The 26,300-nt window shown below is 46.5% G+C and overlaps 1 protein-coding gene across 3 annotated transcripts; it reads left to right on the top strand.

Moving 5' to 3' along the window:
* The first annotated feature begins 211 nt into the window (after positions 1-211).
* Positions 212-26,028, top strand: LOC129383637 (uncharacterized). Of its 3 annotated transcripts, XM_055068256.2 has the most exons (4): positions 212-366; positions 8,489-8,600; positions 16,176-16,439; positions 25,683-26,028. In XM_055068256.2, exons 2-4 carry the CDS (start codon positions 8,523-8,525, stop codon positions 25,845-25,847), a joined length of 507 nt encoding a protein of 168 aa, XP_054924231.2. In that variant the 5' UTR covers positions 212-366; positions 8,489-8,522; the 3' UTR covers positions 25,848-26,028. The 3 variants fall into 3 exon arrangements, 2 of the variants coding, with proteins under 2 accessions (XP_054924231.2, XP_072146249.1); XM_072290148.1 differs by lacking the exon at positions 212-366 and having other exon boundaries at positions 7,861-8,600; XR_008611495.2 differs by lacking the exons at positions 212-366; positions 16,176-16,439 and having other exon boundaries at positions 7,861-8,600.
* The last annotated feature ends 272 nt before the right edge of the window (positions 26,029-26,300 follow it).

Below are 26,300 nucleotides of genomic sequence, written 5' to 3' on the forward strand. Positions count from 1 at the left end.
TTGATAATAGAAGCCAGACACATAACATTCGGCGATGCATCCGTCAGTAAACCTTCCATTTCATTATCTTCAAGAGAGCTGAATTATCTTTGTTCGCGTTGAACGTGTACATGTCTGAATATATGAGTCAGGAAACTTCCTACGTGTGGTTCCCAGTTTATATCTTTTGTTTATTTTTCCAAAAAATGTTACACGTGGTGTATGACGGGTCGAGGGTGTATATATAGCGACGAGAACGAGAAATAAATCTGTTGTTGAAAGTAGCGCTGTGTGTGTCAGATGTGCCTTCTGTTGTCCTTGTCTAGCTTGCGCTATAACAAAATAAGCTAATTGTCAGAGCGATGACTTCGGCTGCATCGGGACTCGGTAAGCGTGAGTTTGAGACTTTCTAGCTGGCTGGCCTTGCGGGCGCTGTCGATCTCTTCCCAGCTCTTAAGACGTCTTATTGTTCTCTTGTCCTTTCGGGGGCACTCTCGTTCAGAGTGTGAGGTCGTCAGCACACGACGTGTAACTGAGGTATTTGATTTAGCTGAGCTGCGCCTGGGGCTTCAACATGATGACTTTAGAAAGCAGGGGTGAGATGACGGAGCACAGCGTTCTGTCTTTGTTGGGCATTTAGAATTTGCCTCGCTGTAGGTTGCCGATTGTCGATCTGGAGTGACTTGTTTGATTTCGGGATCGTAATTACTTCGGAGTGCTTCTAGGCTGCTGGGAAGTTGCCCGATTCCAAGCTAATGTCGCGAAGTAGCTTGTTGGTAATTTTATAATTTCCTGGAGAAGTATTACGGGTTAGTTTGACGAGGGGCTCTTGTATCTCTGCAACGTCATAGAACGACCGAGCGTTGTGCTGGGCCTTCCTTAGTAGAAACTCGAGTTCAGAGAGTTCAAGATCTTGTCTCCAATAAGTTCGCACTTTGTCTCTTCCAGGTTGCGAAAAGTAACCGCGCTAAACAGACAAGGATGTACACAAATAAGAACACGACACCGGCGCTGTATGTCGTGTTCGTCATTGCCTATGTCCTTGTCGGTTTAGCGCTGTTACTTGTTGAAGCATGAAGTACCACGAACTCGCACAAGTTTCCTTTCTAGTTTCTTCGAGGACTTGCCGCGTATGCAATTGTATGCATTTTTTGGCGGTCTTGTTTTGCTGCGTATTGGTCCGGCTAGTTGCCAGGAGGGCCTGTAGGATGTGCTGTGCCTTTATAGGGCACAGCGTGCACGGCACCTGATCGCAAACTTTGTGTCTATCTTGTCTGCCGAGAAGTTATCTCAATTCTTCAGCTTTCTTGGTTTGATGGCTACACATTGTTTCGGTTTCTGCTTATACTTGTTCTTTTACCAGCGTTTCAAGAGGTTTCTTGTTACGGCTTTCCAGAGATGCAGGAGGCGGCTGTCGGCTGCCGACGTGTTAGTATTTAGTTGGATGTCTGCGGAATGGGCTTCTGCTAGTTTTAGGAGGTCCCGGAATCAGTCTTCAATGTATTCGAAGGTCTTCAGGGAATGCGGCAGGCTTTTCAGTCTGTAAGGCGTGCCATGGCCCGTTCTGGTGGGGGTATTGTGGTGTGCGACTTGCAGCTGTAGAATGTGGTGGTCGCGCCACAGATTCTCCTCGAGCCTGGTCCACTCAGCCTGATTTTTGCATGCCGTGAAAGTGAGGGTGGGATTAGTGTCTTTGGAGACGCAGTTGCCAATTTTTGGTTGTTATTAGGGATCATATTAGAAGGTTATACAATGTTGTGCTGCGTCGCATACCTCAGCTCATTTCTTGGCGGCAGAGTAGTCGCCACATGCCATATCTGTGCGTTTAAGTCTGCTATTACAACGATCATGATTATATTGCGCTTAGTGTTACTAATCATGAACGTCCACCAACTAGCGCCGTTCATTGCTTTACTAAATATTATAACAAGTTTGGGGCCTCGAGTGGTGTGTTTCACTTCTCTGATAAATTTATCTAATTCTGGTAAGTGGTCCCTGGGTATGCGGTAGATGCTTATTAAGTAAAGGCTTCGCTGCGCCTTTCTGCTGAGTAGCTGTTTTACTAGTTTCCTCGATGGTTGTGCCTGTTAGCTCATGCTCTTGGTTAGTTAGAGTTTTCTTAATCGAGATGGGCGGTTCTGTGTGTCAGGGTGTGGCCGTTGTATCCTTGTAGGCGGATGCCAAGGCTGTTTGTTTCTTCAAGGGCGATGATGTTGGGCTCTTCTTGCTTGGTAAACTTTTGCTGGTTGGCTCATTTTGGGCGAAATGAGCAGCAGTTTCATTGCCACAAACGTTTGGGTTGTGCTGTTTTTTCTTTGGGGTTAGTTGCCATCTTGATCGATCTTGATATCCACATCGCGGTCCTGGAGTGTGACCGGAAGACGTTGTGGTGTTGCTTACGTGGCCTTTTTTGGGGGACATTTGTGTGTTGTTTAGGGGTTGCTAAAGCGTTGCCTTAGTGACATAGTTCTGTTTGACATACATGGTACGATAAGTGAGCTGCTTGAGTGTATCGTGAATAGGGGCGAGCTGCTGTTCGGTGTATAGTATTTATTTCAGATGGAAATTCTGCATTTCTTGAGCCAATAATTGGGTCATATTATGCTGGATTTGCTGCGTGGTTAGTTGGGCTAAGGGGACCAATGCCGTCTTAATGCCTTCGTCTATGGGTCGCTTGAGGCGTGACTCCTTCAATGGCGGTGTCTTGGCTGAATGTGTTTTCGTTTTCGGCCCATTGATGATCGTGTCTTGTTCTTTGAATCTCGCTAAGAACTTATGAATGAGGGATTGCTGGCTGGCGAGTTTTCCCTCAAGTTTCCGGCAAACGTCCACGACCTCGCTGTCAAGTCTTATGCCGGTGGCGATGTCGGTGTACGTAGCGTTCTTCTGTGATAGGTACCTTGTGCGAGAGCCAGATCGGGATCGGGATCTCCCAGACCGTTTCGGGGAAGGATTTTTGGAACTTATAGTAGTTGGCAAGCTGGTCGTGGATTGTACTGAGCTGATGCTGGTTGGCGATCGGTCCGGGAAGTCCGAGTCAGAGTCGGAGTGCCATGTTCGTTTTTGTTCTTGAGCATCACTGTCCCTCTGTAGGAGAATGTGGAAGGATGGTAGGTTCGGTTTTATGTTTTGCTTGCAGTCGAGACTGGTCATGTTGTGATGTTGTTGAAAGATTTTGCATTTGGGTGGAAAGGCATGGTTACGGGGGGGAGGGGGGGAGTTTAGCCCTCCTGACCATAGCGGGGACAGAAGTTCGGCTTGGGATTGGGGCAGATATCTGGCCGGTAACCGAGGGATCTGCAATATTCCACCGACTTGTGATATGTGCGGCATCGGAAATGGTTGCATTGGTATATGACAAAGTATATAAGAGAAATTTGAAGGTTATCCTAGTTTGTGTGCAGCGAGCACCCTGTGTCTAGAGGGCATCGGTAGTCTATCCATGGATATCCGCACTCGTGGTGCACAGACAGTTTTATCGGGAAGTAGGAACGTAGCGTCCAACCAGCGTGCCGCACCGCGTTCGTTCTCGTTTTGGTTTGCGCGGATTGTCGTTTCCCCCAACGGCGGCTTAGAACAGTAGCGGTTTCATTGCGAATTTGTGCGATTCTAATGTGTTCCGTCTGTGCTTGCTGCGATGTCAGATGACTCAAGGTCCACGAGCTACCACTGTACTGTATTCAGCTGCCACAATAATTTTTGGAAATGAATGAGAAGAGCACCCTCAGCCGCGGCGTCTCCGTGGACTCCGCCACTGCGGTTGCAACCAATCGTTAGCACATGTTCTTGGGTGTATGCGTTTGTGGGTGCGTGCGTGAATGCGGGAGTGCAAAAGTGCGTCTAATTACTTCATTATGACGAGTTGCCAACTAGCCCAACAGCAAATTCTACTAAGCTTTGCCGCGTGTATGTTCAGAGAGGGGCAACACATGGCAACCCTCCCTGACCGGTTGTTTTCTGTAGCTGCCGGCAGGCGGCGACAGAAGTTAGTGCTTGCGCCATCGTGGCAGCATCTCGCAGCCCCATAAGAGAAGGCAAATTTACTTTTTTTTTTCCTTAAAAGCAGAAACTTAACTGTGGCGAGTGTTTCATTGAACAACGTAGACTCCACAACGCAATCATTCTGCATAATTTCAGCAAGTACAGTGCAGTAATATTAGGATATTGTCATTTTCAAATGCATTGGCAGTCCTGCCACGGTAGGGTGGTCCAGTGTGCTCAGGAACTCAGAAATAACTTTAATAAGCGTTGAAAGTGGTACCGAAACCAAAACGGGTAGCTGCAACGTGTGACGCCACGATGAGTCAATGACATCATAATGGATATTATCATAACGTAAATGCGCAGAACGTGTGCTAAACAAGCAGTACACGTGGGGCTAACGCCAAGAAAGCGAAGCTGTCATTGTCTTCTGACGACACGGGGAATTTTTCCAGCTCTTTCTAGCTAGACAGCGACCATTTCAGCGACGATATGAGTGCTGAAGGATCGCCGTTTGCTTTTGACGCGTCGCTGACGCGCGAGGAAGCTGACGTGCCCAAGCTCAACGCATTTTGCCGCGGCAAGATGAAGAGAAGCACCGGTTATCAAGTCTGTAAATAAACGATTATCATCGGCCGTTGTCCTGCAAAAGAAAAAGTGCGGTAAAAATGTCATGCATTCGTGGGAATGAGTCAGGAACAGGCAAATAATCTTTAAAATTCATTTTTAGAATAACTAAATGACTTGCAGATATACCGTTCGGTGCAGATAATGAGAGTGCAAAAGAGAACCTATGTCCAAAATTTTATGAAGGCCAGTGGATATCAAAAAATCGCCGGAGTTCCCCTTTGAGCGAAATGTATGTATAAAAGCCGACGCTCTTGACCCGCTCATCAGATTTCGACCACCGCCGATCGTGTTCGCCGGTACCATTGTTCTTCGAGTGTAGCCTGTTTTTGAGGGCCCAAGTTCGCCCTCAAATTGGACTAATATTTTCGCTATGATTAACGAAACACTCGTTTCGTTAATAATAGTTTTGCTGCCCTGTATGCGGCAGCCTGTACGCAACATTTCATAATCGAAGTACGAGTGAAGACTCACAAAAATAGACGTTCTTGACAGCGAAACTAAAAAAAAAAAACCGACGGAAATGACGCACGATCCAGAATGTTTAAAAACCCGGATCCTCGGCATGAGCTCCGAGATTAGATGGCGTTTTTGGCACGTTGAAAATCTCAGAGGTGACGTGCTGGGATTGCGTCATGTCGGCTAATCACCAGGTCCACGCGTCGTCTCAGTCCGGCTATTTCTGATAGCGCTGCGCTGTTCGGTAACGCCTCCGCCGTGTAGAAAGACTCACGATTGCCTGGTGTAATATGAAGTCACTCCTTCCACCTTTATATAACATGTGTGCTTCCTATGAATACACCGGCATTTGTTTGTCCTGAGCATGAACATGAGTGCGTATGGTGTGTTTATTTTTCTACGTATTTTGTGTTTTTAGCGCTCTAAGTTTTTATTATAATGCATTACCAACTAGCCCACCTATCCATCATTTTGTTTGCCCTCCACCTGACAGTCAGTCACATCGCTATTGGGCGGCAGAAAACAGGGAACTTCTATTGCCGCCCCTGCAGATTAATCATGATAGTATTGTGATAGCCACTATATGGGCAGTCCTGGCGTAGTTTCGTTATCGCCGTCGGCATCGCCGGGATGTTCCACATAAATCCCAAGTGCTATAACATTGTGGGCGCTTGCCGCATGTGGTATATGCGAGTGAAAGTGTGCGAGGGTAAGGCGAGGATTGTGGTTTGATCTCGCGCGCGCGAGGGAGAAAGGCAGGAAGGAAGCGCGCCGTTTCTTATCGAGTGCAAGGCACCAGGGGGACGCGGGGAATTCGGGGACGGGGGAAGTTTGGCGCAGCGAAGCACGGCCGTGCGGGCCCTATCTTGAAAGCAATCTGCGATGAGCACAAAGTGTAAGTGCGCCGAGAGCTGATAGCTTCGTGTGCGCTGTGTTCTCGCCGCTTTGTACGCGTTGAAGTGAGAGGCAGCACGAAGATCAGTTCGCTCTCTGCTGATGCCCCGCTTCTTCACGCCAGCATTTCGACGGCGAGTTTCGTCAGTCAACGATTGAGATGTGTTCATATTTGCTTGTGCGCGCGTGACACCATGCTTGTTAAGTTAGTTAGTATGCCTGCGTTTACACGTTTATACAGCCGATAAAACTAGTGTCCTTACTTCGTATAACTGCCCATCAATTTGCTATGGCAATGGATGATTAGCCTTCCGGGCAAAACTGCGACTTTTTCCAGTGCTACATACTACTATTTTCATAACAAATTTGAATTTAGCCAAAGTAAGTTTCGTTCCTATTGGCCCTTAAATGACAACAGGACCACAAGGATGGCAATCGCTCTCACAGATGGACGCTCTCGTCAAATTACATTTTAAGCCAATTCCTGTCGGCGTAAAAATGCTTCATACTTGTTGATTGCCGCTGTGATGATGGCATCTGGTGCTTATTGTTAACGGTAGCGCTTTTTGCCCACACAAGAACATCATCATCATCATCATCATCAGCCTGGCTAAGCCCACTGCAGGGCAAAGTCCTCTCCCATACTTTTCCAACTACGCCGGTCATGTGCTAATTATGTCCATGTTAACCAGCAAACTTCTTAATCACATCCGTCCACCTAACTTTCTGCTGCCCCCTGTTGCGCTTTCCATCTCTTGTAATCCAGTCCGTAACCCTTAATCACCACCGGTTATCTTCCCTCCTTATTACATGCCTTGCAGCGACAACATGGCCGCAATTAGCACACGACCGTGATATCTGGAGAAGTATGGGAGATGCCTTTGCTCTGCAGTGGGCGTAGCCAGGCTGGTTATTATGATGAATTCCTCCCAAACAAGATACACGACACCAGCACAATATTTTGCAACTGTCACGCCGCTTTAAAACTAAATAGGAATCATGTTATAATTAATAAAACGCAAGGACGATCACTATACTACGTCATCTGAATTTGGAGCATATCTCTATAGTATACATAAATATAGAGCATAGCTCTACATTTTATTGGAGCTCTATACGGGTTTTTATTTCAGGATATTTTGGCTGGTGGTGACAAACTGTCGCGTTGCAAGCGGAGCAAAGTGGGTCGCGACTGCCTCGTTAATCGGGAGATAGCGAGAGGCAGCGCGTAGGTGACGCGTGGGCGCAATTCACAGCAGCTGCCCCAGATAGACCTCCGCCCATGCAGCGCTTTGATTCCATATGTCTGACGCGCGCTAATCTGGCGCCATCTTGTAACCATCGTCGCTGCAGAGCCCGTCTTGCGCGGCACCATGCTTTTCGCCTCACACTTTCGCCATACCCTCCTGCAGTGGCCTCCGTCTTTATTTCACCGCTGCGCTCCGCGTTCGCTCTTTCATCCTTCGCTGCGGTCGTTCACTCGGTTACGCCGGGGGCACCGACGCTCGCCTGAGCAACGGGCGCCTAGGAGCTGGGCTCTAAAATGTAATGTTTGCTTTAAGGAGCCGCATAGCTCTTCACCCAATATGAAGTGCTGCTAGGAGAGCAGTTCACTTCTCAACGTGAACGTTTCATCACAAGGGACAATGCAGAGGTGGTATCCAAAACAATCTAGTGCTCCTGAGCTCCTCTGACGTGCATTGATACTTCAGCAATGCCATGTAGTATTTCTCCTGTGCTACCGGACGGTGACAGAATCAGTCGGGAATTGATTGGAGAGCCGATGTGACCAGTAGCTAGCACTACACACAGCACTATAAAAATGTGTTGTTGATTTGTTAGGAAACAAGCACATATGCAGCGCCCGAAACAATGGCGTAGTGTAGACAGCGCGACTTGGCCTTGAACCTTTCCTTTTTTTTTGACAAGCATTGAGCAATGGAATGTTCGTCGGTGACTACGCAGTCTGTGTTATCTAGGATGTGTCTACTTCGTGTCTACGCGCATGCCATACAGTTTACACGTATGTGTATACGATGTACCAGTACCACAACCCACGGTCGTGGTGGATCTGACGCCATGGTCATGAGTTGTGGCGCCCGCAGTTTGTTGTATGTTTCAAAGCGGCGGCGAGAAAAAGAAATTGTTGATGTACTTTTGACGGAAATGTCTGTTTGTACAACGCGGGGCACATTTATACGCTGACGTTGTAAGCTGCCATAACTAAGCTTAAGATTTATTCCATGACGCCAAGTCAAACCGAGCGGAAAATAGACTGGAAGAAATTATATTCTGTGGTTTTACGTGCCAAAAGCAGGATATGATTATGAGGGACGCCGCAGTGGGAGACTCTTAAATAATTTTGACTTCCAAGGGTTGTTTAACATGTACCCAATGCACGGTACACGGGCGTCTTGTTTTTTTTTTTTTATTCATCCCCATTGAAATAGATTGGAAACGCGTTCATAAAGTGGTGATTCCACCTTGCTGAACGGCCCGTTTGGCACTGGTGCCTCACTGCTCACTGACACTAGCGTGATGACTGCAGGGCTGACGAACTGATCTTGGTGACGCACGTACTCATGGCGGAGCACTGTCGAACCAAGCCATCAAGCAGCTGGATGCCGCACGACTACGGCCAAGGTACCGCCACTGCACTTGTGAGTATTCTTTTACGCGATATCAATTGCAGTAGGTATACAACGATCAACGCTTACTTTACTAATACGCGCTGGCTCCTTTGGCTCTAAGTTGGCCTACTATGAAGACTCTGGCAAGAGTGACGAAAGATTGGCTAATTCGTACATAACACTGGTGCTATGTAATAGACGCCGTAGTGGTTGGCGTATTTGCGACCACCTTGGAGTTACTAAGAGCCCACATGTAGCTGCGTACAGGATCGTGCTTGCGCTTCGATGCCATCGGAATGCGGCTGACGTGGCTGGGAAAGGAACGAGCCATCCGCAAATGGGACCATCCTCTCAAGGATCACCGAAAACTACCGCGGGAAGACGGGACAAGACGGAAGGACTACACAGGGTGTGCACAGACTAGTAACAGCATGCATTTATCATCGTACTGTATTTTTTTTATACGGAGCCAAGGCAGCATTAACAAAACCAAGAATCAATCTAAAAAATAAAGAACTAAGAAAGAACACACAAGGATATCCTTGTTACAAAGCCGTCGCAAGAAATATTTCTTTCTGTGAAAGTTTCAGTGAACGAATGCTCGCGCAATCAACAGTGGCGCGATCAATCTTGACATTGTCGAATACTTCTGATCAGGGTGTCTATGTGATACTTCATACGCATAAAACACGGGCCAATATGTGCACTCGTGACAGTATATATAGTGCAAGATTTCCATAGATTGGAAGTTTTCTTACGTCGCTCTTGTGCTCTCTCCTAATATCGGTGACACATCGGCCTGACTGGCCGACGTGTCGTTTTCCACACATGAAAACCAAACATTGCACTACCTGCCGCACAAGCTGCACAAATCGGTGCTTCCGCGTAGACATCTAGTACACTCCAGCCGTGTGCGTGTCAGTATGAATATTTGCGCACAGATCAGTTAGCTTACACGATGCTGAAACAACAACGCTAAGACTCGCACCTTCGCTAATATCTTTAAGATTGGCTGATATCTTGTGCAAGTAATGCAGCACCCGTACTAGCTTTTCCCTACGGCCTTGCCTCCTAGAGTTTCAACCGGTGTCGTTGCGCTTCGAAGGTAAACTCTCTGCAACAGAGACCAGCGCATGTCCGAGGTGTATACCACAGACAAAAGGCGATTAAATTGCTTGCGGAAGCTGTCAGGAGCCACATGGGCCAAATTACCCCACCGCATTTCTTTTTTACTTGGGTTGTTGGTCTCGTTAATGCTGCCCTGTATCTGCATAAAAGGCACAGCGTGATAAGTTGGATACACTTCCTAGTAGGCGCAGCGTCTGTGTGCTCTTTGTTATCTTGTCCCGCCTTGTAGCGCTGGCTTTCTGTGGTGGTGAAAAAACTGGCCCGCCAGTCAATTATTGCAAGCTCTCGATGACCAAGGAGGTACGATGCCAGAGCCATCTATTAGAGAGAATGCATGGTCTCGCTATGGCTAGTCATATAAGCCGGCCGTGCTAGCGCGCTCTTCAAACGCATTAGCCATCTCTGATGCTTCATCGCTGGAGTCATGCTCTATATATTGTTACATGGAAAGAGACATGGGAATGACTTTATACAGGTTTATTTAGAAGCGCCATATGCACTTAGCACTGCCTAGAACGAACAGCTCGTGCCAGGTTATAGCGTTGTGGTCTCTGCAGTCATGATAGACGTAACCAACCAAGATTGGTCAAACAAGATAGTCACTGACGTAACTGTTCCGTAGCATTACCCCCGGCGGCAGAACCATCGTCCAGGAGCTCTAAGAGAGTCGTCGAAACCATAGTAAATGACCTTGAGTCTTGATACGTGAACGACGTCACTGGACCTAAGGAGAGAGACGAAATAAAACTGGCCGGGGCAATCTCCCAGCTAACACGTGTTACCTGGCGCAGCACACGATATGGTCCCGTGTACCGAGAGACAAGCTTTTCGGAGCGGCCCACACGGCCGGAAGGGGACCAGAGAAGCACAAGCGCACCAGGAGGGGTAGTCGCGTCGCGGTGCAAAGCAAGTTAGCAGCGTGGCTTATTACATCGTGCCGCCGTAAGCCGGGTGCGCGCAGGCTGACGGGCGTAGTCAGCACGCTCGATGGCATCACGAGCCTACTTGCTAGTGGAGTCGGCAGATGGTGGGAACACGGTGTCCAGATGTAAAATCGGCACTCGTCCGTACGTTAGGAAGAAAAGCAAGAATCCATATGAATCTAGACGAGAGGAATTAAATGCAAAAGTTACGTAGGGAAGAGCAAGGTGCCAATCATGGTGGTCCGGCGAAACAAACATAGCGAGCATATCTGGGAGAGTGCGGTTAAAGCTTTCCGGGAAGCCTTTGGTCAGGGGTTGGCAAGAAGTGGTCAGCTTGTGTCGAATAGAACAAGAACGCAGTACGTCGGCGACGACTTGAGAGAAAAACTAACGGCCACGGTCAGTGAGCAATTATCTCAGGGCGCCATGAAGCAATATGACGTCACGTAACAACTTCGCGATATCAGTTGCACAACTGGCTCGTAGAGCTCGGGTAATTGCGTAGCGACTAGTATAACCAGTAGCCAGGGCTATCCATTTGTTTCACAAGGTGGATGTGGGAAAAGGGACAATAAGATCTAGTCCATCGCAAAAATTAGTTCCGTGGGTATGTCGGTTGACTGAAGGTGACCAGCAGCTGACTTAAGGTAGCAGCGGAGGTGTTTTGCGACGTTGGCATGATCGCAAGTGGCCACGTAACGGCGGAAGGAGCGTGCAAGACCTGGCCAAAAGAAACGACGCCAGACACGGTCGTGGGTGCAAGATACACTAAGGTGTGCGGAAGTGGGTGCATCATGCAGTACCGTGAACACACTTCATCGTAAGTGTCTACGCACGAATGTAAGGAGGTGAGGTACGTCAGGTTGACAATTGCGGTGGTATAGGACACCCTCCTGAATCGCAAATTTGTGGACGGATGTATCGTTAGGCGATGATTCGAGGCGATTGTTGATTTCCTCCAACGAATGGTGGCGGCTTTGTTATTCACCGGTGGGAATCGGGTCCGAAACGGGAAAAATAGAGTTGTTGGTGTCCTCATCAGTGTTCTCACGTTGTTGACCAGGAGCCGGGACAAGCGAGCTGCATCTTGGGCCAGGCGGCTGGATTTGTAGACGACCAAATATGGATTCTTGTAGGCGCAGGGCCCAGCGACCAAGCCAACCGGAAGGGCCTTTGAGAGAGGACAGCACATGTAGTGGTGGTCGGTTATTACAGACAAAGGAGGTCCGTACAAGTCGGTTCGGTATTTCCCAACCGCCCAAACGAGAGCCGAACACTCGCGCTCTGTAATGGAATAATTGCGCTCAGCGGCTGATAAGAGGCGGCGTGCGTAGGCGATGACACGGTTAATTGCAACGTTGGCGTTTGCTAGTATTTCACCGACTCCATGGCCCCTTGCATCGGTACGCACCTCGGTAGGCGCAGCCGAGTAAAAGTGTGCGAGTATCGGAGGAGTCGTGAGCAGGCTGATGAGGTGTGAGAATACAGAAGCCTCTTCCGACCCCCGTGAAAAAAAGTTACGTCTTGCCTAAAAAAAGTGACCTCACTATGTCCACGAGATTCTCCACGTAGCGCCGGAAGTGTGAGCATAGCACTAGACAGCTACGGATATCATTTGCAGATAACGTTACAGGGAAGTTCTTGAAGTGCGCAGATTTTTCTCGGGTCGGGTTGTACACCATTAGCGCGTACGAGGTGGCCAAGCACTGTTCGTTGGCGACGGTCAAAGTACTGGGAAGTTACTAAGCTACTTGCAAGCAGAACTTAAGGTACAGTAACGTGATTAGAGCATTCAAGTGTACAAGTATGTAAGGTTTGCCGTTCGCCTGTGCCGCTCTTGTGCCTGCAGGCGGGCGCGAGGGAGCGTAATCCTGCTTTCTCTCCAAACCTCTGCACATAGCACCTATTTTCGTTTTGTCAGGGGTGCAGATACGCAAAAGAAACGCCTTGTTTCGTCACTGCTGTACACATGCGCAAGTGGGGAGTAATATGTGGCAGCTGCATGTAGCAGCACGGGCGACATCACCACCACAACCACCACCACCGCACCACTCGGAATTCATTCTTGGCCGCTGACCGTTGGCGTGGTAGATTGCACAAGCGCTGTGCCTGATGTTGTGTGTATATGGTGGTGAAAAGTTGCCAAAGAGAATCATATTTGAAATTTGAAAAATTTCACATCAAGAAAATATGCCTTGGAGCATGTATGTCATATCTTGTCAATGGTTCAATTAGATGCGAACGTTTAAATTCAAATGTAGATTTCAAAATATAAGTCCTACTTTCATGTGCGCTTTGTTATTCGCCTGATTAACCAGTTTTTCACCGAGTGGTCATAATTAGGCAAGGAGGCAAATTCTATGCATGCTTAGAAGTATTCAAATTATCAGACTGAGAAGAATTAGGAGAGAGGACCAAAAACTAGTATCTCAGTAACCTGCGCTTTGCAGATGACATTGTTCTCTTGAAGAACGATGCAAATGACTTGTAACAAATGCTTGATGTCCTTAGCCGACAAAATGGAGAAGTAGGTCTGAAGATTTGCATGCAGAAGACAGAGCTGATGTTCAATGGCCTGGCAAAAGAACGACAATTTATGGTTGGCACTCAGCCTGTAGAATCTGTGCAAATGTATACTTTTTAAAGCGAAAGCTTTACTGGCCGCGAACTTGCGATTTCGCCGTGATGGTGCTCCGAGTCACAACGTCACAACGCGCGCCTCGCCGCGGATATTTTTCTCTTTCTCGCTCCCCAGTAACTACTGCGCATGCGCCACTAGTAGCACCAAGCCACAGGTGTTCCAACGCTGCGCAGCGCCGTGCCTTGCGGCTGCTGCCGCTCGGTATGACGTCACACCACGTTCCTCGTCGTTGCGCTCGCCTCCGCTCACTTCGCCAGCTGCGTCGCATGCGTGATAACATGTCGGAGGATTGAAAAGGAGAGCTCGCTTGCACCGCAACAACAGTTGAGGCGGCAGTATGGACGGCGACAATTCTGATAAGCAGGAGGAGGACTTGACATCGGAACGAGATGAAGAGGAAACGAATCGCCCATGAAACAGACGAACAGCGCGCCGAACGACTGACTAAACGACGCAACATAGATAGACAACCAGACTAACCCGGACTTGTAATCAAGATTAGCCAAGGCTAACCATGGTATGCCTTAGCTTTCGCTACGTATATCCTGGCATAACCGAGCTAAGCCACTGCCAATTAGTACCAATTACTTACAGGGAACCCTGATCTTGATAAAGAAAATTACGGAAGATAAAAAGTGGGTTCGAACGCATACTTCAAGCATCACGAAGTCATTACCCGCAGCTTACCACTACCTTTGAAAAATGTACGAATATTGCGTTCTGCGAATAATAACGTCTGGGGCAGAAACTTGGAGGATAAAATTTAGGAACCGTAGAACGAGCGACGGAGAGAGTTAATATTAGGCGTAACTTTAAAGGCTAAACTACACGTACGCTTGCCGGCGCGTGAAAGCTTCTGCCCACGCGCTTTGCGTTTGCTGCGCCTCCCGAGTAATGACGGTTTGTGCCTTGAAGACGTGCGCCAGCGCACGTCCATTTGGCTCACATTTTCGCCTTCGTAGACATAATTTCGTATGTTTAAAGCGAAAGCTTTACTGGCCGCGATCTTGCGATTTCGCCGTGGCCGTGCTCCGAGGCGGCACATGACGTGACACTGTGTTCACACCACGTTCCTCGTCGTTGCGTTCGCCTCCGCTCGCTTCGCCAGCTGCGTCGCATGCCGGATAACATGTCGGAGGATTGAAAAGGAAAGCTCGCGTATGCCGCAACCACAGTTGAGGCGGCAGTATGGACGGCGAAAATTCTGATAAGCAGGAGGAGGCCTGGAATCGACATCGGAACGAGATGAAAAGGAAACGAATCGCCCAGGAAACAGATAATCAGCGCGCCGCACGACTGGCTAAACGCCGTAACATAGCTAGACAGCCAGAATAACCTGGACTTGCAATCAAGTATAACCAAGGCTGATCATGCTATGCCTTAGCTTTCGCTACGTATATCCTGGCATAGCCGAGCTAAGCCACTGCCAATTTTATGAGGCAGCCAGGGCGCCGATATTTCTCTGGGAAAGGTAGACGGCTTTAGAATAGTGTTTGTCGCCTTACGTACATTAAACGCGAGCATCTTTGTGGGACGTTTTGATGTGCGTGCCTTCAAGACTTTTAGGTTAAGAGGAAGCTTTAGCTCGAGTGCTCCTATCTAAATACATGCAAAAGGAGAATTCGTTTTTCTCGGCAACCACTGCACCAAATTTGACGAGGTTTGTTGCATTTAAAAGACAAACTCAAAATCTAGTGACTGTTCGTTTCGAATTTTTGAGTTAGGTCGTCAATTTTTTATTAAAAATTGGCAAAAATCGAAAATTTTCAAAAAACGAAACTATCAAGTTTACAACTCTGTAACTCATCCACTAAAAATGATAATACAATTCTGTGAATTGCATGTAATAGTACATCCAAATCGGACAAAATTGATATGTTACACAAGAATATAAAAAAAATTTAATCATAGGGAAATACAACTTTTGCAAAACCGTTGTAACCGACGTTACAAATTCACGTAAAATGTAAGATGACATATTGAATTTGTCCGCTTTGAATGATCTAATGGATGCCGTTCACAGAACCACGAGAACAGTTCTTGCTGCAGAGCTATGAATTTGTAAACTTCGTGCTTCTATTTTTTTCTAACGGTCAAATATTTGAAAATCGTTTTAAGAAAATTCAAGCCCGAAATCGAAATTCCGCTTCCAACAGTCACTAGAATTTACCTTCCTCTTTCAAATGCAACAAATTTCATCAAAATCGGTCCAGGAGTTATCTCATAAAAACGTTTTTGCGTTTTACATGTATTTGAATAGGCCGCGTCGGAGTTGGGCCCGAGCTAAAGCTTCCTCTTAACGTACGGAAGCGCGAATGATAGGAAGCTATATTGAGCGCGACGCAAAAAACTAATTTCGCTCAAACAAAATGCAGCAGCCGCGGACTCGTCCACTTGCAGATCCAGTGACCGAGCATGATGAAACACGTATGCGAGACAAGCTTCGCAGCGCCGGCACAGAAATCTTTATGTCGTCATTGGAGCAGATTTAATTGGCAGCTTGTTGCTCTCTCTCCGAGGGCTCGCGGTCATAATCACGTTGTGTGATGGAATCAGCTAATGCTCCAGAGGTGTAATTGGATATTCGTTTGGGAGAGGTCGTCATCTTGCAGTAGACATAAATAAGATAATGAAGTTGTTACCTTGACAACACTTGCGAGACACTGCCTCTTCAGGTGTGCTTGCTATGCGTGCTAGCCTTGCATAGATTTCCAACCGACCGACCAACCGACCGACCGCTCTGGACGGTGAGTGAGCGAGCGAATGAGCGAGGAATCAAAAGTACGTGCCTCTTATTCGCAGTTACAGCTAACGTGGAATGATAAGGGAACGCCAAAGCGTTCAAATGTCCACGAGACATGTGGGAACTGCGTCCATCAACCCCGTCTCCTGAGTGAGCGCGCACATGTGCAGAGTTCCGTGGTGCAGCTGGTGAAGCTCGGCTGGGATGGTCAGCTACCGCTGGCACTTTCCCTGACGCTAGCCGTGCACGCGTACTGGCCCGCCGTAGGGTCGCAGACGCTGGGCGACGACTGCGAGCAGGAGCGTCCTCTGGCGTTGGAGAGCGTTTGCGCCGAGCCCACGACGTACGACGCGGCCGACATGACCGTGAACGCGGTGATGCTCCGCGGTTCAGTGCTGCTCGCCTACGAGGACGCGCGGAGCGTCCGCGAAAAGGTGCGTGAGCAGCGCTGCCGTGTGCGCGACGGGCCGCGATGTGCTGTGGTGTGCCGGGAATATTAAAGAGACACCATAGGAAAATATTAAGTTGAGCGAGTTTGAAAGATTAGTCTTTTGCACTAACGAATTCGTCATTCGTAGCGAAACAGAGCTTTCATAAACGAGAAAAAAGAAAATGGAAAATCGGAGTGGCGCCAATGGTAGGTGGACTGTGGTACCTTTCGTATGACATCAGCACTGGCTCAAGTCGTGTGGAAGCAACGTGGACTCGTCTGTTTTGGCGCGTGTGGTTCAAATTGAGGAGTGGCAGTGGGACCTTCGGCGGCAATGTTGTACGCTACGAAGTGACATATCAGTAGACTGACAACGATGATAGACTTCCACACAAATATCCTATCGATCTAGCTCGATTTAAAATCATTGTTTGCTGTTGCTTTAAGAGCAAACGGTGGCCTCTTGTGCATGGCGACTCTTGTGCAGTTGCAATAACGTAGGCAAATGGACAAGTCGCTAGGATGAAGTTTAGAATAGCATATGTAAGTCCCGGACTGCTGATTCGTGATGACTACTAACTAAATGTTCAGAACCGTAACGGATCCTATAAGGAAAACAAATGCCATTTCTATAAAAAATATTAGGGAAGAGTGCCAATACATGCAACCTATGGAAACGCAACTTTTTTTTCAGATAGAAGCAAGAGAGCGCGACAAAACGAAAGAAAAATACATATTCGGGTTTAGTTACAGCGCAATAAGGACGAGAAAGGTTGAATAATAGAACAAGAAAGCTTACTGAGCTATTAACGAGCCTCACAAAATGTGCCAACTCTCCCATCTCTGGATCTCCTGAATATGTATTAGAAATTTGACACTCGACATTTTTTATAGACTAGGTACCGTACAGCGAAGTATACTTATGCCGCTGTAGCTTAGGAAGTTAATAACCTCTAAAATAGTAGACTGTTTGCTGAGCTGGGTTATAGTTGGCCTTTGTTGCATGCTGCCGCGTGTGGCATTGTGCTTGGGAAGGTCGGCCAATGAGAAGACGAGTGAGCCATCCAGAAGTTCACGATGAATGCGTCGGTGATAAGCGAACTTTATGATGTATGGAAAGCCTAACAAATATTGTACGTCATGAATAACATGCACTTAATTTTAAGCAATTGCATATTTGCAGTGCTGTAATTGATCGACCGTAGTGTTGTCTCGGTAGCGCTACCTGAAATTCTATTACTTTTTCCGTTACCCAATTACGCGTAACGAGACAAGCTGTTACGGGGAAGCAGCTTTGGGCATTTGGATTTGGCGGGAACTACAATAATGAATGCCACGCACAGGCGCACAGTATTTGTCTCTGAACGGACCATAAAATGTTGACGAACAACTTCAAACGGCGTTGCTTTGGCTCCATAGCGATGGCCACTTCAGAAATAACGCCACCAAATCACCCCCAACTAATACCACCCGCTTTTCATGGGCCCTGCCATTGGCGCCTTATCCGAACGACAGCAGGAATCGCGCGCTTCGTTTTCAAGGGCCCAAACGCCAGCGTCGCGGAATTGAGCAACCACTGTGTTGTGCGTAAGGTGTTTGTGCTTATAGACAGCATGACGGTCACTGAATTTGCTCGCTGCTGCTGCCGCACTTCATCACGCCAGTGTTTTAAAGCGAGTGTCCGCGGTCATCGAGTGTGATGGGTTCATGTTTGCATGCGTACGCTGACACCATGCTTGTTACTTTAGTTAGTAAGCGAATGTTTCCTAGTTTATACGGCTGATATAAAACTACTATCCTTACTCGTATTGCTGCCTTCTAATTCGCTATCACAATCGCTACTATGCCTTTCTTGCGAAACTGCGATTTTTTTTTTTGCTACGAGGGCATTTACATTTGTTTAGGCAAACTAGTGACGCGGCAGCTTTTTCTTTCTTTTCCGACAAAGTCGTAACATTTTTTGGGCAACCAATTTCTAGTTTTTTTGTCGGAAGTTAGTCATAGAGTAGTCACTAATTCTCGGAGAGCTTGTTTGCAAGAAGCCTGAGAAAGTGTTGGGAGGTAGTTCGTGCAGTTCTGGTGATAAAAAGGAGTAATATTGTATTTAAGCTTTTAAGAAGAAATACAACATGATAGACTGATAACTTTCTATAAATTACTTTATTAGTTAAAGCAGATAGGCGACGATTGGTCGACACTCCGTTTCGAATTGGATTCCAAAACATCGTCGTCATCATCTCCACAAATGTAGTTAAGGAAAATCTTTACTTTGAGGCCAATTTCAGAATACAGATGATGCCGCCTCCGTATTATAAAGTGGAATACAAGTTTTCCCGAACCGACATCAAATGCAGCTAAATCTTTCGTTCATATTGTGCTTTTTAGCGATCTAACTCAACTAGTTAAGGAACCCACGCTCACCCAAAATTCAGTGCCATCGACCTTGCATTTTTTCCTTGTTAGTCATTTGTTGTATGAAATATCACATCATAAATTGGTGTTTGTGAATGTCATGATTAAGGAAGTGACTAGAAGCCAAAAAGACAGGAGCGCATGGTCATATATTCTTAAAATTAAATTATGGGGTTTTACGTGCCAAAACCACTTTCTGATTATGAGGCACGCCGTAGTGGAGGGCTCCGGAAATTTCGACCACCTGAGGTTCTTTAACGTGCAGCTAAGTCTAAGCACACGGGCGTTTTCGCATTTCGCCCCCATCGATATGTGGCCGCCGTGGCCGGGATTCGATCCCGCGACTTCGTACTCAGCAGCCCAACACCATAGCCACTGAGCAACTACGGCGGGTGTCATATATTCTTACCGGCTAATGACGTCGAAATACTACACATGTTAGACTTCGACATTTTCTCGATTTACCATGTTTTCTTAATCAAGAACATGTACTGTTAATGATCCTTGGTGCTTTTTTTCAAGAACCTTGTATTTCAGCGCAGTTGTGAGTTTGCACCAACAATTGTAGAACTCATAAGAAATGCAAGCCAATGGATTACTAAATCATTGGTACGCTCGTAACAAAAGGCGAAGAAGAAAAGAAAACAACATAGTAAAAATCCATCTGTGCCTAGCGTGCACAAAGCCTGCGTCGCGTGCAGAAAGTTGAAAGACAATATCAAGAAAGCAAAATATTATCATAATGTCACTATAAAAGCTTCTTTCGTCTCAAGCAAAATTTTGGCAGCTCTTCTGCCCTAGGAAGAAGTCGCCCCTCAACATCTCTGCAAATGTTATGTCATTTCCGTAAATGGGACTATTGTGACTAACAAAGATAGATTCGCTAAGTGCTTTGACGAGATTTTTATGTTCAGTGTTCACTGATGATGATGGTGGGATGCCATGTTCTATGCGGCTTACCGTATACTTCCTATAAGTAAGATCGTCATGTCTGGCGAAGGAATTCTGTCGCTGCTTCTTAACATCGACTCAAAGAAGTCCTCTCGCATTCACGGCAGACCTAACGCTTTTCTTGCTATATGGGATGAATGTGACTCAAAGTTTTTTTACATAATATTTAACAAATTATTGCCACAGGGTGAGCTTCCAAGCAACTCGAAGTTTGCAAACAATATTTCCATATCGCAAACAAACAACGCCTCTATCATGTCTTCCTACAGACCGATTTCCCTGCTGTGCTCATGGGCAAAAACGTTAGAACAGATCATATTCAAGCACCTATTACTTTTTATTGAAGAGCACAATTTCACTAGCGACCAGCCGTAAAGGCTTTTTAATGGCTGCACAATTACTGGAAGGTGTTCATGATATTACAGCGGTCCCAGACAGCAAGACCAAATTGATATGGTATTTCCAGGCTCCGAGAAAGCATTCGATCGCGTATCCCATCGGAATTTTTCGGCAATACTGAAACCTGTACTGAAAAATAATTCTCTGGTTTCATGATTTGAGGCCTACCTTTATTTCCGAAATCAAATGGTTGTTATCGATGACTTACGTTCGCAACAGGTTAATTCAGGAATTCTTCAAAGGTCACTGGGGTACTTCCTTCGCTATTTTAATAATCAATCAACAGTAAAAAAACTGTCTTTTGTTTAAACCTATAAAGGCTTAGGTATTAAGTTCAGCACCGATATTAAGTGTAATGAGCGTGTTGCTTACATTTAAAAGAGAGCTATGGGAAGTCTATATAGGCCAGGCAGGTAGCTGTGGTAATAAGCGTCTGAAAGAACATAACGCATCCTTAAGCGGGGACCAGGCAAGCAATCTGGCAGTTCATTGCAGCAGCTGCAAGAAGTGCAAAAAAAGTGCGCCACTGTTTGGTCAGGGGGCCATTTTAGGGAGGACTAAGACTAGATACGAGCGAGAAATCTCGGAAGATTTTCACTTTGGAAAGGAGAAAGAAAATATTGTCAGCGATGCGCATTTGTGTTCACCCACAGTGAACGTGCTTACCAATTGGGCAGGTAAAAGGTGATTAAAAACTGACATAGATGCATGGGTCTTGGGAGGAGTAGAAATTTCGCATGCGTCGGCTGTTTTCGTGCGGCAAGGTACTTTTCGAGGTGTTATCAATGCACATGTCTTGGGAGGAGTTGGAGATGCGCATGCGTCGAATGTTACGTGCAGCAGTTGGAATTCCAACAAAGTACAGCTGAAAGTCTAGCGTCCGTCCGTGTCTAACGCTTTTTCCTTGTGTGCGCGTCCTTTGTGTTTCGGTGGTACCCCTTTTTTTAAGTTCATTAAGAAGATGTTTGCGTGGATCCGCCTCTAAATTAAAGCGACTTGAGTAAAAAGCTTTTGTTCGTTCAGTCCTAGAATCTGTGGTATGGAATCCCCACAGGCAACTGAAGATTAAAAAAAAAAAAAAAAAAACGAAATAATTCATACGGCTATACGGCTTGTCTGAAATTGTTACAGTTCGCTTATACATGCCTCAGCATACTTTTAAAGAACGCTCACCCGGATACACTACACACAACACGATTACCTGACCGGCTAAAGTATATGTACCTATTTTACTAAGAAAAGCTACCAATAAATAAGAACGCGTATATAAATGATTCCATCGTCACTCAACGCAACCATAGCATTGGAAAAACTGAGGTAGTTTCCTGTGGAGCACAAGCAATGAAAATTTTGTTTTTTTCCGGGCATGGTCAGTGATTGGAACGCCCTGTTTGCAGATACGGTCGGCTGCACAACCGTTCAGTCAATTCTGTTTATGGTGGACCAACAATAAGAGCGCTTGTTTTTCCTCTTTCCCTCTTTTATTTAATTTTGACATTTTGCATAACGAATCTGTACCCTATTCCAAATTATTTCTCACTTTCATGATACTTTCTGCATGCCTTCAAACAGCATTTCGTTATCGCACTCTGCATCGATTCTCTCGCTTATCTTTAGTGCTCTCGGTTATCCTTCGCACAGTTACTTATTTTCTGTATTTCCAGGCGACCTACATTTATCTTTCTCTATTGTATAGGTACTAGAGTTTATTCAAATATTGTTTTTATTTTGCTGTTTCTTCCTAAGCGAAAGACTGTCACTCTGTGCATAAGTATTCAGAAGTTAATCAAAGTCGTCTCGTCCATGGTGTCCTGCTGCCGCACAGCTATTACTCTTATTATTACTACTGCTACCCGCTGTGTTTTTTCATTGTATGACCCATTCCTGGCTAAGGCCTCGTATCAGAGGTCGGCAGTATTTCTGAAACAAAATAATTTTAAATTCATCCCTAGCACCTGATATATAGCTCCTTTTCGCACTAGTCAGTAGATACGTGGTGTGCAATTTTTCTAGGTAGTCTACACTTGATTCGATTGATACTTCACATTCGATTCGGTGTTCGATACTTATTTTTCGTATTCGATTCGTATTCGAAAAAAGTTGAAATTCGCCCAACTCTACTTGTAATAAATTAGTGCGACATAATTTATTTGTTTGTTTTTTTTTTACATTTTGAAGGTGCTAGCGGCGCTCCTGTTGAGAGGAGGATTAGAGGAGAAGAGAGGAAAAGTTAAAATGGCGCTTTCGTGAAACACGCCTACGGAGCTTAGTTTTGAGTCGAGGTAGATTTTAGAATACGTTCAAGAATAGCTTCAACACTCCTAGGAGTGCTGAAGCGAGATGCATTTTGAGCCCGAAAGGATAGCTTGTTCAATGTCTGCCTTCCGTGTGGCAGTCTGTACATTGCTTGCGTTGCGTGTGCAAAAGACTGCGCTACGTATTTTCCGTTTCCGTGGAGGTTTCCGTACCCTATTTGTCCAGATCAGTTCAATCGAGCATAAGATCTCCTTATCTGTGTATGCCACACACTGCGTACTGCCTATAACTAAAATTAGGCTACGCATCAGCTGCAAAGTTTTTTTTTCGAAATTCTTAGGCACTGTACTGTGCATATATACGTCGGTGTAGTTCTGCGTGTAAATACTTTTGTACGCCGCAGTCAACGCTATATCAACGAAATCATGTGTTTGACATATGGAAGACATTTACCTTACAGAATCATGGTTCTTGCTTACAACACCCTATTTTTTTCTACACCTTATTACTGTCTGCTCGCGTAGGGTACCATATCACCTACGAATCTAAAGAAGATACATATATTTCAGAAAAAAAATTGTTCGAGCACTATTTAACTTAGCTTACAATGCCCACACATCAGACTTATTTCCGAAAGTAAATATAATACCCGTGTTTAACCTGTATAATTACAAGTTAAGTCAAGCTTTCGAATGGGAGGTAAAGGATAATTTAAAGGTTCTTCATGAGTTATCTAATCTCAGCAGGAACACACATTCTTACATGACAAGGTGTACGGAACAGTGGAAGGTGGTCACTCCGCGAGCCAATTATTCTACACAAAATATATCATACACACTACCAACACTTTAAATTTGTTTCGGAAATCAAGTCTTGATATTGATATAACTGATGTACGAGCTTTACGTGAACATTTTGTCACTCATTCTTTCTTAAATAATTGAAGAGCGTTTTTCAGGTAATTTGTGTTTTTGCGTTTATTTTTTCTGCGTATTTCACATGTAGTCAATTGCTATGTATATATATATATATATATATATATATATATATATATATATATGGCTGATATATGGCTACGTGTATATATATATATATATATATATATATATATATATATATATCCTCTTCAATCGCTGTTTGCCTTGTAAAGGAGGCTGCGGGCTCTAGTCAAGTCGCTTGCCTCTAAGCGACTTTTACCCGCAGTCGCCTCCATCACTGATGGAAATAAAGAAATTATTATTATTATTATTATTATTATTATTATTAGCGTGTATATTATTGTCTGCTCAAATGGAATTGAGCAAGGATGAAATGGTACAGTGGCACGTTTCGGAATGTGCTGGCGCTATTTTGATGTCCTGTGCATTGCAAGGAGTATAACATGCACTTCATTTTCAACAACTTATTTCGGTCAGCTGCACTGACCTTCATGCGTAAAGAACTGCAGCGATGTTACGAATATTGGCCCTCTGTACTGGATGAGGCGATAGTACCTCGAGCCTAAGCAAGGGGAACGACTACTCGCTGAGATGGACAGGTTTAAAGCATCTCACAGTCGGACGGTGCTGAGAAGAACATAAGGGCTGCCAGCGATGGCCCCACAATGACAGACGCTTGGAATTTGCTGTAGATTCGGAGATTGGGAGCGTCCTAAGGCTTTGAGGTGGCTGGTGACGTCATTCGTTGCCTGTGCCATCCCGGAGACATTTTTACAATTGCTAGTAGGTACAGCTGCATGGCATGGCAAGAACTTTATTTTGGTCCAGAGAAACTAGGGCCTGAGGGCAGAAGCCCCCAGGCTAAGTCGGTGGCTCCGCCCACGTAGGCACCGGTAGGCCAAAGGCTAGGCGTGGCGCTGTTCACAGTGCTCGACGTTTCCGCGCAGGCACGAGTAAGAGCGGTTGCGAGAGAGAAAATCTGGGGGGCCTTTGCACCTTGAATATGCGAGTCTACATAAGCAGAACAGAGGAGGTTTCTTAACGCGTGTTGTATGCGTTTGTCCCCTAGGCATGCCGGCATTGCGGAGTGCGGTCCAGTTTGTTTACGCTCCGCCGCTGGCTACCCGCGCGGTGAGGCAGTGGGCACGGACGACCCATTTGGTGATCGCTGTGTCTGAAGGGGCAAGGTCCTGACTGGTGTTGTCACGGGTCGCTTATTTAGTCGCGACGATTGGATTGAATTTTTACAAGCACTGCTACAGGAGGGCACATGTAACCGGCAAACGCAGGCCTCAGTAGAGCACCTGAGGTTATATTAAAGCAGGCGGCGCAGGATCTCCAGGGCACCCACGCGGTAGCGGGGGGAGCAAAGCTCGAAGCAGGGCGGCCCGTGGGTTGGGGCCACGGGGGTTGTTCCCGGGGGCGTGCCAGGGGGTGTTCGCATAAAAATTGGCTGTGCGCGATATTGGACAACCAATCTTGTACTCCCCTGGCACGCGCAGGCCTCTGCGAGCCCCAACCCACGGACCAGTCCGGGTTCTGGCTTTGATGTCCCCGTTGCCGCTTTGGTGTCCTGGAGACGCCGCTATTAATGCGAAATAATAACACGTTGTTTTAATTAGTAAGAGACACGATTGAATCAATATCTTTGCGTCGAGCCGCCAACTTGCAATGCTAAGTTCAGCACTACCGCGCCCCGCGACTTCTGCCGGCACGCCTAGGGACAAGCGCATACAACACGCGCTAAGAAACTCCTCGGTGGTGCCTAGGCAGAGTCGTATATTCAAGGAGCAAAAGTCCCCAGATTTCCTCTCTCGCACCCACTCTTACTCGCGCCTGTGCGCAAACGTCCATCGTCTCCGCAAGTGCCACGCCCCGCTGTACCTACTGTACCGCTGTATTGGAAATACGCATCCCGTGGAGGTAGTTTCAGGTGCTGGAGCCAGAACATTCGCACTACGCGGAGGGTTCCCAGTCCTAATGCTCTGTGGACCAGTTGGTGCCGACCTTGGTTGACGTCGTTACATGGCCCTCTTTGATGTCAGCCTTCCGCCTGACATGGCATTTCAGGAGCTTTTGCCTCTATGTTGGTATCTTACTTTCCCTTCCTCAACGCGATAATTTTGCTCATCGGCGTCGTTGACTTCGCGTCATTGGCTGCTGAAGTCGTCTACTCGTTGCTTTAGTTCGCAGGGTGGTTTTCCCCATGACTCAAATTGATTGAACCTGTAAATGAATGAATGAATGAATGCGTTAATGCAGTGTTTTCTGCGTTTATTCGTGAGGTGCAGGTGCGTGCGGTGAGCAGGGCCCTGAGTTCCGACGGCGTCGTTGGCCAAGTGGGATGGGCGCTGTTCGAGCTGCCGTTCGAGGATGCCGCTGGAGTCTGTGCAGCCAATGAAAACTTCCCGCGGGTCCGCGCGGCTCGACAAGAGCTCTTCCCTACCGGAAAATGACTGTGCGAACTGATAATATACAAGCAGTCACCAACATATCTAGAAGAGGGCGGTTAGGTGGACTTGTTGGTCAGATATATATTAAAGTGGAATTAGCCGTAGCGCAACACCAGGACATGGACACAAGAATCCCTCCGGATCAGTCATTTCTCGTTTCCATGTCCTATTGTTGCGGTACAGTTCATCCCTATTCAATGAGAAACGCTTACTAGTGCTTTTTTCAGGTATTGTGGAACGCAGTGTACTAGTGTCCTAGTGAGAACGACCAAAACAATATTTGCACGGGACACACGCTAAATTTGAGCAATGCTCGCGGACGCGTTTTTGCGACTATGAAGAGAAGGCTAAGGAACCGAAGCGCGCGTGTGACATCGCTGCTGGAAGTAGTCCTGCAATTTTGTGGGCATTTCAAACATTAAAATTTAAAAACGTGATTGTTGCATTTTCTGCAGC

The sequence above is a fragment of the Dermacentor andersoni genome, chromosome 8 (assembly GCF_023375885.2).
Source record: "Dermacentor andersoni chromosome 8, qqDerAnde1_hic_scaffold, whole genome shotgun sequence".
Lineage (NCBI taxonomy): Eukaryota > Metazoa > Arthropoda > Arachnida > Ixodida > Ixodidae > Dermacentor > Dermacentor andersoni.